The 12,849-nt window shown below is 49.1% G+C and overlaps 1 protein-coding gene across 3 annotated transcripts in view; it reads left to right on the forward strand.

The window, feature by feature from the left end:
- The first annotated feature begins 8,164 nt into the window (after positions 1–8,164).
- Positions 8,165–12,849, forward strand: part of Bi (T-box transcription factor bifid) — a 179,462-nt gene continuing 174,777 nt past the window's right edge. For all 3 annotated transcript variants that reach the window (XM_076316890.1, XM_076316897.1, XM_076316905.1), the window contains exon 1: positions 8,165–9,834. In XM_076316890.1, the coding sequence (XP_076173005.1) occupies positions 9,120–9,834 (715 nt within the window). In that variant the 5' untranslated portion in view covers positions 8,165–9,119. The remainder of the gene's footprint in view (positions 9,835–12,849) is intronic.

A 12,849-nucleotide genomic window follows, 5' to 3' on the forward strand; every position in this document is an offset into this window, starting at 1 on the left:
GATAATTTTGCACGATGGTTGTCAACGTGTGAAAATTTGAGTTATCTTTGACCTATTACAGAAATCAAAGAATAGATGACAAAAGAGATAGTTAGAATAGGGGTGACAATTTGAAAATCACAATCGTGAACGATAAATCGGGATCTCGTGTAACCAGTCGATAGATTTATCGTTGAAATTACCACCCTAACTGCAACCACTTTGCGTAGCCCCAATGGTCTAAGCACCAAAATCTACGCGATCACCCCTATCTCCGTCACTACTATTGCGAACTGAATAGAATCGTCCCGAGGGGTATCACGAGGTAAAAACGCTTTTCGAATCGGTTTGTAGATTACTTTTTCCCAAAGCGATAGTTAGGAGGGATACTAAATTAACTTCGATAGATGACACTGTAAATTCCTTCGTACGGTCGTGTACGAGAAAGGAGTCCAAACGCTGACCGATCGAACCCGCATTCCTTTTAAAACGATTCTCCTCGGCTCTCAACTGTATTTTAACCCGCAATTGTTAACTCGTTGACCGTCACGTTGTGTTTACGTTTAGTACACCAACGACTCGGTTATCGTCGCTTTGCACGAAAGTGTTTTCTTAAAGCACGATTGTTAACGATAACGATCTTCTTCGATTCTTTTTACCTACGTACTTGGTCAATGTACAATTAAATTTGAAATCTGAATCACGAAAATACTCGTCCGGAGAAACTTTGACGAGATCGACTCGGTTGCGCACGCGTTAAACGGAATAATAACGGCAGTCCATCGCTGTTATTAACCACGGTTGTCCCACCCCGAAAGATCGTTGGACAAAATTCCCCGAAGGGCGCACCACCGCGACTTCGGAATCCCAGCGAGAGCCGCGGCGTTCGAACATCGGTGTACCGGGCGCCGTAGGTGTCCATAGCCGGTGGCGCGTCGACGTACGGGCACGGCGTAAAAAAAAAGCGCGTGAAAGAGAAGGCAGAAAGCGGCGTCCAGTCGCTCCGTCCTGCTCGGATCGCGGTCGCGAGACGAATGCCGCGCGAGTCTCCGTCCTCGTCTCGCGGACCCCCCCACCCTTGGTTCCCGCGATTCCGCGAGTTCCACGGGGACAGAGAACCCCCTACCGCGCGGCGCGCGACGTTGGTGGGGACGCGCTCGGGTTACGTGGGCGGCGCCCGGCGCGGGCCACGCCCAGTTGCGTTGCCCGTTTACCAGCCAGGCGCGCTCGTCAAATGTTTTTCGTCGCGGATTATGACGCGGTCTGCGCGATTATGACCACCTCTCTCTCCCTTCCCCGGCGCGTCTCTCTCGCGTTCTCTACCCCGGTGCGCGCTCTTTGTCCTCTTATCCCTCGGTCCCTTCCTTTTTTTCTCCCTATCTTTAAGCGCTTTCCTCCTCGAGGCTGGATTTTCTCTCGCTCCCACCTTTCTCGCCGCTCCTTCTAGGACGAAGTTTGCTCTTGCCCCAGCCCGTCGGACGCGCGTTCAACCGGTCGCGCTCGGCTCCGTCTCTCCGTCCTGTACCTCTGGCTCTAGCGGGCATCGATCGTGCCGCTCTCTCCTTGGATCCACCGGGTAGAGAATAGAGAGCCGTCGATTCAGTGGACCGGAGGTACAATGAGACGAGCGACGAGACGCGGGGCAAGGAACGCGGCCAATCGGCGATACACGCTCCGCGGCGTCGCTCGTCGTCTGGACAACTCGCAATCGAACCGATACCGCGATTCCAGGCTTTCGTATCGAGTGCATCGTCGACGTGCGGCTAATGGAAGTCGTTGGTCGCCTCGAGTGCCGGGTCCTCGGGCTTACCGATCGCCGGATACTATTTGGACTGGCGTGGAAAACATGTTTTCGGGATGGGGGCTCTCGGACGAACGACACGTCGATAGAACCTGCACCGATCGCAATTGGCTATCGACGAGCCGTTAACTCTCGATCGGAGGTGTTCGAGGTGCTCTCCGATCGGATAGTAATTTCAAAAATCCTACCTGTGTCAGGGTCGGATACTGCCGTTGGGCTGGATCACGCCCGCGTCGTATCTAGTTTAAGTAATTCGTAAATCGAGCCACTCGCGATCGAAACGAGGTGTGCGTGACATTGTACGTGAACAGTGTGTCCTTCGATTCACGAGTAAAGCCGCGTACGTACCTCGTACGAGTATCGTGTCCAGGTAAACGAGTGCAGTCGAGTATAGATTCGCGAAAACGTTTCCTCGTTAAACGATACGTAAAGCCACACGCGTGCTTTTACAGAAGTTACAACACGGTACACGCCGCTGGCGTTGCTCGTCGTTCGAGGACGAAACAACGTTACGACAGACATTTGGCGAATAGAATTCCGTTCCGCGTTACGTTTTTGAGGTTGCAAGTCGAGATCGCATCGCGATGCTCTTTCCCGAGCGTGTAAACGGCTTAAGAGAGCAATATACAGTCGAGTGCCGCAGCTTGTTGCTACTCTTGCAGAGAAGTTTGCAACTATTTGAAGAGTAATTCCCGGAATTCCAAAGTACGCCGCGGCTGGGTGTACCGGAGCCGATCCTAAGTGTTACACGATCAAAAAGGAACACGGAGATGAGAACCTTTCATCCTGCGTATCAAGTATCATCGCGCAAGGTGTATCGTTCTTCCCTACGGAACGAAGGAAAACTTCCAACGCGTTACTTTTCCTTTCCGGAGCGTTTCCCTAATACCAGTAATCTCGTCTACGGGAAAACAATTATTCGAAACGGTACCCGTGTAATGAACACGGTCTTTACCGAGAAATAATTTACATCGGGGCAAGGATAACACGTTGGTAAAAAGGATCGCCAGGATCTATAGAGCCTGTCACCAACGTGGCAAATTATACCACGCTACGTAATCTCGCTCCTGTGTTCGTTATTGATCCATCAAAACCCCAGGTGTATTAGAATATGTCAAGACTTTTTTCAATAAGTGATGCCAACGTACCCGGTAGAACGACAAGTATATACTTATGTACGTACTGTCCTCGCTGCCTCAGAAGCAATTCTCGTTTGTTTTCGCTCGTGGCTGTCTAACAGACACACGACAGCTGACAATACACATTAATATGCACACATGGGGGGCAATTCGCAGCAATTGTAGTAATAATAATGATAACCGACGAACGTACTCCGACGAACCATGTTGCGAAACAGACGCTGGCTGACTCGAGCCTCGGACACGAATTTCGAATCAGTATTCAAGAGCAACGAAAGATAGAAGTCAAGGTCGTGGTTATCTCGAACTCGACTTTTCGACAAGATCGTTCCGAGGAACCGAGAAAGGGGAGCATAGATACGTAAAACACGGTTTAATCAATTTTTTACCTACCTGTGAAACAAATATACAGGATCGATCGTTTGAATGGAAACATTTAGGTAACTCTTTTAAGCATCGAGGTGGAAGAAAATTAATTCGGGTAAAGTTACGTTTTTCCAAGAAGCGAATACAGCGACAGAGGGAAAGATGTACTGCGTGGTTATTTCCTTTTGCGATTTCAAGGTCACCGATCATCGTTCGAACGAAATTAGATTTTTTTTTCCGCTAGGTCGATTAATTACGTTTTTTTGTAGTCACACGTGCGAGGAACAGCTAAAAGAATAATTAATACCGAACGAGACACTACAATGAAAGACACGAAAAAAGTTGTCCAAGTATCTTACGATGTATTGGTTTCTTCCGTTTCTATCCGATGATTTATTCCCTCACTGTTTTAGTTTCCGAGGTATTAATCGTTATTGCGGCTAACCCTCTATATTCGATGCTAGCTTTGTACAATAAATTTAAGTATTTATACCGACATCCAGTTATCGAAGGATGAGAGTATAAGAACAATCCGAGTACGAGCGATGCCTCGAGGTTGTAATTTCCTTTCTGAGTCGTGATTATACCAGTCACTATCTCCTGGCATGGTATAAACCATAATTCAAATCAAAACCACGACTATTTCCATAGAAGTTTTGACGCCAAACCTATGATCACAAGAATCCGGAATTCGGTACTGCGATAAAATTTGGCGCCAAATTTAGGATCCCATGGAATGCACGTTTCTATCGAACGAATTCTTCTCCTGCTGATACAGTTTCCAATAATTGCTGATTGCTACTCTTTCGCTCTACATTTTCGTGAAATTCCACTCCCAAATCATTTCGTATCGATGATCAAATTTTGCACTCAAACTACACCTTCCCTCGTAACACGAGATATCTCGTGATCCGTCTTCAGTGCGAGTTTCAAAAATTCATCACAGCATCAATTATTTCACAGTAGTGTCACGACACTCGCAATACGTAACAAGGATAAAAAATTCATTTTCTGAGAAATTTCCGAAATTTGTTCAGAAAAATGAAAAAAAAAATGAATTTCTGAGATTTTCACGAGAACCGCACCCAGCTTCCAAAGTGTTATCCACTCGAACCACGAAAGCATGGCGGTGTGAATAGTGCAGTATTCGTGACTATAAACGCCGTCGATCCTCGAAATGTGGAAAGCTGGTCGGATTGATCGCGACTGTGGTCGTCTCTATTTACACCAGGGCATCCGGGTTCTGTTGCGGCCGCAACGAGTGTTTCTAGCCGAGTATCGAAACTGTATTACTTCGAGGCATGTCTTTGAGAGGCACGATAGTCAGCCAAACGTTAAGGCTTGTTAATCGCGGCTAATCGCGCGAGTTCACATCGCGGGATTACCTCGTTTGGCGTCGAAATCGTTGCATCCTGACGCGCGACGCGTACCGTCGACCGAGTTACACGGTTACCAGATATCATTAGTTCGTTTAAAGGGCATTCGGAAATTCTTTTCAACGATATTGAAATTTACTTCGATATCGTACCATTTTTAAGGACACGAGATCTCGATAAAGGGCAGTGTAATATTTCCATCATTTTCTTTGTAATACAAAGAAACTTTTCAAACAAATGAAAAAATAATTATACTCGGCAGTAAATAACTTGATTTTCCTGGTTTGGGATGTTCCCAGACTTTTATTAATTTAGTTGTAAAAGATTTGTTTAAAAGTATGGCGATAAACGATTCGATCGACCCAGTATGGAATATTCCTAGATCTTTTATAATAAAACTGTTTCTATCTTACGTTATTGTGATTGTTTAGTCAATTGAGAAAGTGTTTGTAGAATTGTCAAATTTATAGGAGACGTCGTAACTTTGGAAAAAATTTCATCTTTAAGAAATAAGTATTTTTTCTTTTTTAATTGATAAAGTAATTTTGTATACGATATATAGAAACTTCGAGAGAAGAATTTGGTAATCGATTGGTTAATTCAGCACGCTCTGAGAGTCGTGGAAAATCGACGTAAAAGTCTCGAGAGTCATTCGTCAAATTTCAGGAAGGTTGTTCATCGATTCGGGCGATTTTCTATGATTGAATCAGGGGAAGGTAACCTCGATTAAAACTTGTTGAATGGTAATATTTTTCGCGGGTAATGGGGTCGATGGAACAATGCAGACGTCGAAGTAAATTTGTCTAAGACGGGTTGCAAGATTCAGCGGAAAAAATTGGTTACTTGCAAGACATGCTCGCTAACAGCGCCGAGCGTCATTGAAAACTCGATGAACGTTACAGATTCTGAAGGGAAATTCAATTGAAGAGCTACTTCGAAGCTGGAGAATTTCATTTATCGATTTGTTCCGTTGTCGTTGAAGGGAAGCAATGAGCGAAAGGATTTCCAAGGAGGGAATAAAATCGATGTTAAGTACTGTTACAGTACTTAAAGTATTCCTAACGTAAACTCTGGAAATCAAAGTCGAGAATCGTATTGCGTTGTTTGTCGATCGAAGCTCAACGAGTAAGTTTGCAGAGCATAAAGACTACATTAGATCTCGGTGTATATAAGCCCGACTGACCTTATCGCGAGTAAGTATAATTCTTAAACTGCTAAACAAAGAAAAAAACGTTTCTAAAATTTACTCCAATTTTATGAATCAAAAATATAAAAAAAAAATGATTTCCAAATGTGTCATTACTGCTGACACGATAAATGTCTTGTGTTATAAATATTGTGTAATTTATTGGAAGCATGATTGTGCTCCTGAAGTTTCGTATTAAAAATTTAGAGGTACGTTCGTCTCGCCAGAAAATACGGCTCTCCAAAATCATTGCTCTCAATTGTTGATTTATTCGTTAAAAAGACTACGGTCGCTAAAGTTTCCGATAAAATTTTATCGTTTCGTTTCTCCTGGAAAAATAAGACAACGTATTCCAGGAGGGAAACCTAACACCGAAACACTGTCCCGGAACTCTCTCCCAGATCGTGGAATTTATAAAACAAGATTCAACGATAAAATTTTCGACCGAAAATCCCACAAAAAAGTTACTAAGATCGTCGAAACGCGCGGCTGACCAATGGAAAGAAGGATCGTCGATTTCCGAGCTGGCTTTCGCAGAAAGTGTTTTTGGAAATCACGGTGCCCCGGTGGAAAAGCTCTCGCGGATTTGGCAACACTGTGACGCGCTGGGCGTCTCGCTGACACTCGACGGCGCGAAGGACGAGGGGGCCACACGACGACCGAGCGAGAAACCGTGAGGTTTCTCTCGTGGCGGTGGGGGGCGGAACCGCGAGCTGGCAGGGGAAGGTGCCGAAGGGACGCGCGAGACTGACGCGGGATCCGCGGTGGGGGGCGGTCACGTGACCGTGCACGGCGGGGAGTCGCGCACCAAGTGGGAGCGAAATGGGCGGGGCGGGCGGTTTCTCCTTCGTCGTCGGTCCCGCGGCGCACGGCGCAAGTCAATTTTCGCGACCATCGTAAGGAAGGGGGAGGGGGACGAGCAGAGGAGGGGTGACGCTGGTGACGCTAGCTAGCGCGAATTTTGGCACAGCTCGCGAAAATTTCTCACTCGGCTTTTCGCGGAAAACTCGGACGGCTCTCGACACGGCCAATCGGCTTGAATTATGACTGATGAAGTGCCGTTCCGGATTAATGGAGAAAACGGGCCGTCAAGACATCCTGAAATGTTGGCAACGCTTGACGAACGCGGATTCCCCATCTGGCCGAATGCGAATAGAACTGCCGTGAATCTTCGTTATTGCGAGAAGTTCGACGAGTCTCAAGTTCAAGAAGATTTAAATCTGTTTGCGAGACCGGGAATACGTGCACCCTCGTGTCGCTCTAAATAATTCGGAAAAACTGAAACTACGAGAATTGAATTTTCTACCGATACACGAAACAGACGAGTAATCTCGTGCCGCTTCCGGACAGTAGTATCCACTCGAATCTTGTCAAAGAAAAAAGTAATTTTTCGTTCCATAGATATCGAAACGCGTGAACTGTATCGAGCGCAAAATTACTTTCGTTTTCAACTCGAAGTATAAAAATCGGATATTTCGCGGTACAAAAGTGCACCGAAATTCGACCGGGAACTTTCGAAATGGCTCCGAGAAGATTACTAAATTATTCTCTTTATTCGACACCTCGATGCCAAATACCCCGTGGCCTGTAAAAGGGAGATCCGTTGTCGTTCCGATCGGTAAAAATCCAACGTGTCAATCGCCAACGTTCTCACAGCGAAGCTTTGAGCAACGTCGATCGGCGTTTCCCCCTCCCGACGTAACCCCCGCCTACGAGCCACCGATCGCGGGGAGGGTGGTGTTAATGGGCGTACTCGCGGTTAACACCCTTACGCGCATCGTGGTGGGGAGTAGCGGCAGAGAGAGAGAACGAGGGAAGAACGTTCGAAGCGTCGTGCAGAGCTCGGTGCATGGTGGGGATAAGAGAGACGGCCGGTAGAGGCGCAGAGTGCGCGAGAGGGACGCAGAACGTCAGAAAAGGCGTCGAGAGCAACGCGCCTCGGATTGGCGCCGGAACGCCAATCCGGGCTACGAGCGCTCATTATCGCCCGCTGGAGTTCGTGGAAGGGCGCCAGTAGACAGCTACGTCCGCGCTCGTCGTACGTCCGGCGAGTCGTATTCCCTTCTCCGTCGCGCGCACAACGGCGATCGGCTCGGCCGGCGAGTTCTCCCACCGCGCGCGGCAGACGGGGTCGTAGGGGAAGGGAGGAGGAGCCCCTGCACCGTCTCAGTCTTCGCGTCGCTGCCCTCCAGCATTCACGCCTCCCGCGTCCGTTCGGCGGCGCAGGCACACTCCGCTCGTCTGTATACACGCACACGCGACCGTCCGCGTACACGTAGCCGCGCGTACACACGCCCTGAATCCGGACGAGGACTTTAGCACACCAACACCTCCGCGGGAGGTGTGGGGGTGAGCCCCCAGAGGAGGTGTCAATCCTAGCGCTGCTCAGTGACCATCGCGGCGCCACCCAAGTAACACCTTTCGTCCGCTCTCCAGCCGAGGTTCGCTGCGGAGCCGAGCCGTAGAGCCCTCTCTCTTGCCTTTTTGTCGTCTGGTTCTCGCGTGCGGCTATACGCGGCTGAACTGTCCTCGGCGTCGTCCGGCCGTCGGACGCCGCTCCACCCGGTGCGCCCTTGCTCACCAGCCGCTCTAACCCGCGTCGTCGCGTTGCTCGCGTCGCGCCAACGTAACCGGGATCAGCAGTGAGGTGATCAGCGTGCGAGGAACTTCCTGCGGACCGGTGGGACACAGTGGTCAGTGAACAGTGAACCGCAGGATACTAATCTCCGTCGCGACAGTGCTTCTGGACGCGGCCAGTGGACTCCGGCTCGTCACGAAAGATATCCACCGGCTGCCAAGTGTGTCACAGTTGAATGAATAAGTGTGCTTACGGTGCTGGTTGACCGGGGTGTTTACGAGTTCAATCGTAGCCAGATATAATAAATAGATAAATAGATAAAGCGAGTGCTGTTCAAGGTGAACGTGGACAGACCGTCGCGAGCGTACGATGTCGACCGGACGGCTCACGACGGTGCTCGAGGCGATCGAGAGATCCCAGAGGGAGCGACGAGAACGCAACGAGGACCGCGGGATCCGCTCCTGAGCGGCCAGTGAACTGACGCTTCCCAAACATGTCCGAAAACCAACCGAACAGTTAATAGGTGGACGGTCAGCAGCTAGCCAGTGATAGAGATCCAAGTTGACTCGAGAGACGCGAACGTAGCCGAGAGGTGTCGCGATCAGTGGACAGACAGTGAGTTTAGGTACAGAGTCCCTCGGTTTGAGTCACTCGAAGAGGAATCTCGCGCGACTCGGCACACTCGCCCGTCTCGATGAGATTCGAACAAGACACAGCGTGCAGGGGTACCCACTGCGCCAGCACTCCGCAACCCTCCGCGCTGCAGCAGCGATCACGGGTCGAGGAGGTGGTGGAGGAGGAGGTGGACTCCTCCGCGAAGGACATAGAAGGTCAACAGCGTAGACGAGAATTGGAGGCTAACGTGGTCGAGGGTGCGAAGACGGGGCCGAGGGCCGAGGCGGGGGGGCCTGGGATGGCGTACCCCGCGTCAGCGACGGCTCTGAATCAGCACTCGCCCTTCCCAACGTCGATCGCTGGGACACCGTCCAGCAACCCCAACGGACACATATCCGGTGGCCACCTGCCGGCTCCAGCCGCCCCAAGACCGACGGACTTCAGCGTCTCCTCGTTGTTGACCGCGGCCAACACTCATCCGCCGATTTTGGGCGGCTCGTCGTCCCAAGGTAGCGCATCACCGCCACCGGGAGGACCCGGTAGTCCAGCAGCCGCACCGGAAACACCGCCACCGTTGCCCAGCCAGAGGGAATTGTCGCATCCATCCTCGGCGGTAGTCGTGGCTAGCTACTTCAGCGCTGCCACCCTGGCAGCGGCCGGATTCTACAATCCGGCGGCCCACTTGCCGGCGACCAGCTCGCCCGGCCCGACGGCGCATCATCTACAAGGAAAAGGGATCCTCAGTAGTGCGCACCATCATCCGCATCTGAACCCCCACGGCATCACGCCACCAGGTGAGCGAACCGTGTTCTTTTGATAGTCCTGGGGACACCGATCCTCCGAGTGTCGTGTCGTCGCGGTTTAGGGATCAGTGACTACGGGAACGATTAGGATCGTTGGTTCGTCAGTGGACTGAGTTTACGGCCAAGTGTATCGAAGAACGGTGATCCGTTTACCGGATGTACACGCGGACACGTAGTAGCTTTCCAAGTTCCGCTCGCGGACGATAGAAAGAGGATCTAGAAACAAGTTACGTTCACGTAGAGACTGAAATTTAGCGAAACGTACCCTCTCGAGGGAACACAGCCACGGTGAAAAGTGTGGACGAGAGGACGAGTAAGATTAGTGTGCGAAGTTTACGGTACAAAGTGTTCGGACGACAAACAGTGCTCGAAATGTCCGGGTAGTCTCGCGATAGGTGAAATTTAGGGTTTGACGTGTGGGAGAGGTGTCAGGTTAACGTCTCGTTCCATGTAGTGCGAAACACATGTTCCGTCCGTGATAGAATTTCGTTCAATGCATGTTCAGTTGTCGCCGGACAGAGTTTCTAACAGCGTGTAACGAAACACAGAGTCTCGTTAGGATTTTAACGTTCCAATTAGTAGCGATAGGTCCACGATTGATCCATTAGAGGGTTTAGATTTTTCTTTCTAATTCAAACCGGAGAAACTACTCGGTTCGGCGTCTTCCCAAGACCGGAAGCATGTTAGACAGTAGAGATAAGGTCATGGAAAGATGAGTTATCGTTCGTAATAAGAAGTAGACTCGCGGAGCTAGGCGAATTCTAGTGTACAGGGTAATGTCACGGGACAACCTGGGTTACAAAAAAGAATCGGGAACGTTCAGTTACCCAGCTCTTTTTACCGAGTGGAACAGGTTTCGCGTTGATAAGGAAGTCCAAAAACTGCCAGAGAACACGAATTATCATCCACGGTGGAGCCATAAGATCAGATAAATATCCTGTTTCGCTCGCGAACGTAGTCCTTAACCAGTTGTGTCGCGTGTTACGCCGAGTGGACTCGCAAAACTTCAATGAAACCTGTGATTCGGGATGTCCAGTGAGCAGAGATCACAGCTGCAAGCTCGGAACGAACGTAAACTCGCGTCCGCTAGTGTTCGGTTCGGGATTCGAGTTGCAGGTTAACTGGAATCGTCGGAAGAAACGGGAATTCTCATTGACAGGAGTGTTTTCGAAAGCACTCGCGTATACGTTATTGCAAGAAGCGGGTAAACAAGCCGCTCCGAGTCGAAATTGAAAAACTCGTTTCAACGCTGACGGAAGGCGTCGCGCAAAAACGCGAGCTCGCGACTGTGATCGAAGACGAGGTTCTGAAACTTCCGCAGAGTTCTTGGAAATGTTCAAAAACTTGCTACTCGGGTTGCAAACACCCGGAATAGAGTTACCAAAGTGTAGGGGAACTTCTGTTGCGCTAACAACGTCGCTATTTCCTTGAAATACCGAGTTTCCACTATTTGGACCTAGTAGATTCGAAAAATAAAACCTTCTCGACCGAGAAAACAACCGAAACGTGTTTTCAAAGTGCCCGGATCTATATTTCAGCAACAGACTTCTAGCGAGTTCACAGTTTGTTTCGCATCGGTTCGAAAACTCGAAAAATCTATGTCATCGAGTAAGCAAATTGAAATTCCGACGATTCGTTCTCTAGTCTCGAAAAGGTTATCGATACAAAATCCACGAAGACTCGTGATCCAAGATTTACGATCCATGATCCAAGATCGAGCGCTTGGAAATTTTTCAAAACGCATATTTTTCAGAAGTTTCAACTCGAAACGTCTATTTCCACGCGAGAGTTGTTCAGGAGACTTCAAAAGTCTCTCTTGCGCTAGAAACATCCACGATGAAACATCCAAGATCGAACGCTCGGAGATTTTTCAAAACACTCGAATATTTTCCAAAAGCTTCAACTCGAAACGTCTATTTCCGCGCGAGAGTTGTTCAGGAGACTTCAAAAGTCTCTCTTGCGCTAGAAACATCCACGATGAAACATCCAAGATGGAACGCTCGGAAATTTTTCAAAACACTCGAATATTTTCCAAAAGTTTCAACTCGAAACGTCTATTTTCGCGCGAGAGTTATCCAAGAGACTTCAAAAGTCTCTCTTGCGCTAGAAACATCCAAGATGGAACGCTCGGAGATTTTTCAAAACACTCGAATATTTTCCAGAAGTTCCAATTCAAAACATCTATTTCCGCGCGAGAGTTATCCAAAAGACTTCAAAAGTCTCTCTTGCGCTAGAAACATCCAAGATCGAACGCTCGGAGATTTTTCAAAACACTCGAATATTTTCCAAAAGTTTCAACTCAAAATATCTATTTCCACGCGAGAGTTATCCGGGAGAGTTCAGAAGTCTCTGTTACGTTAGAAACATCGGTGACCGGGGATCTCTAGCCTTAGCCAGCTCGATAACCGTTACGGCAAGTTCTCCGATCAGGAATTCTTCGGTTCTCTCGGTTGACTCGCGGCGAAATAGAGCTTTCCACGGTGAGAAAAATCGTCCGGCATTTAATTACTGTATCCACGGGTCTGTTTTACGAGCGACAGCGGTGAACTTGTTGCGTGTTTGCGCAAACCGATATCCGTGTTCTGATGCTTATTTCGGCGGTAACGGCCGTTTTAGCGGCGATCGTTTCGCGTGCGCGTTCACTTTCTCCGGTTTTCGCGAGCGCCGGATACATATCGTTGCTAGAAAGTCTCCGTGTGTTCTGACGCGGCGGCTCGCGATGACGTTTCCAACGATGGGGTCAGGAAGATCTACACCCAGCACGTGAGAGAAACGTTTCATCGCTTATTCATCCGCTCCGATGGCAAGATACATTTATTTCCCGAATCGACGTTACCGTTGGATCGGTTTGTTAACGTTGCGGAGCTTGTGTTTTCACTTGGCCGACCGGTCGCCTGTCAATCTTTCACAACGACGTTGTTAGATGCCCCGTTGCTGTGCCTCGATCGCTCCGTGCGTCGATTGCATTTTATGGTGAATCGCTGGAATGATTTATCCGGTGGCTAG

This window comes from Ptiloglossa arizonensis, chromosome 1 (assembly GCF_051014685.1).
Source record: "Ptiloglossa arizonensis isolate GNS036 chromosome 1, iyPtiAriz1_principal, whole genome shotgun sequence".
In the NCBI taxonomy this organism is placed as follows: Eukaryota; Metazoa; Arthropoda; class Insecta; order Hymenoptera; family Colletidae; genus Ptiloglossa; species Ptiloglossa arizonensis.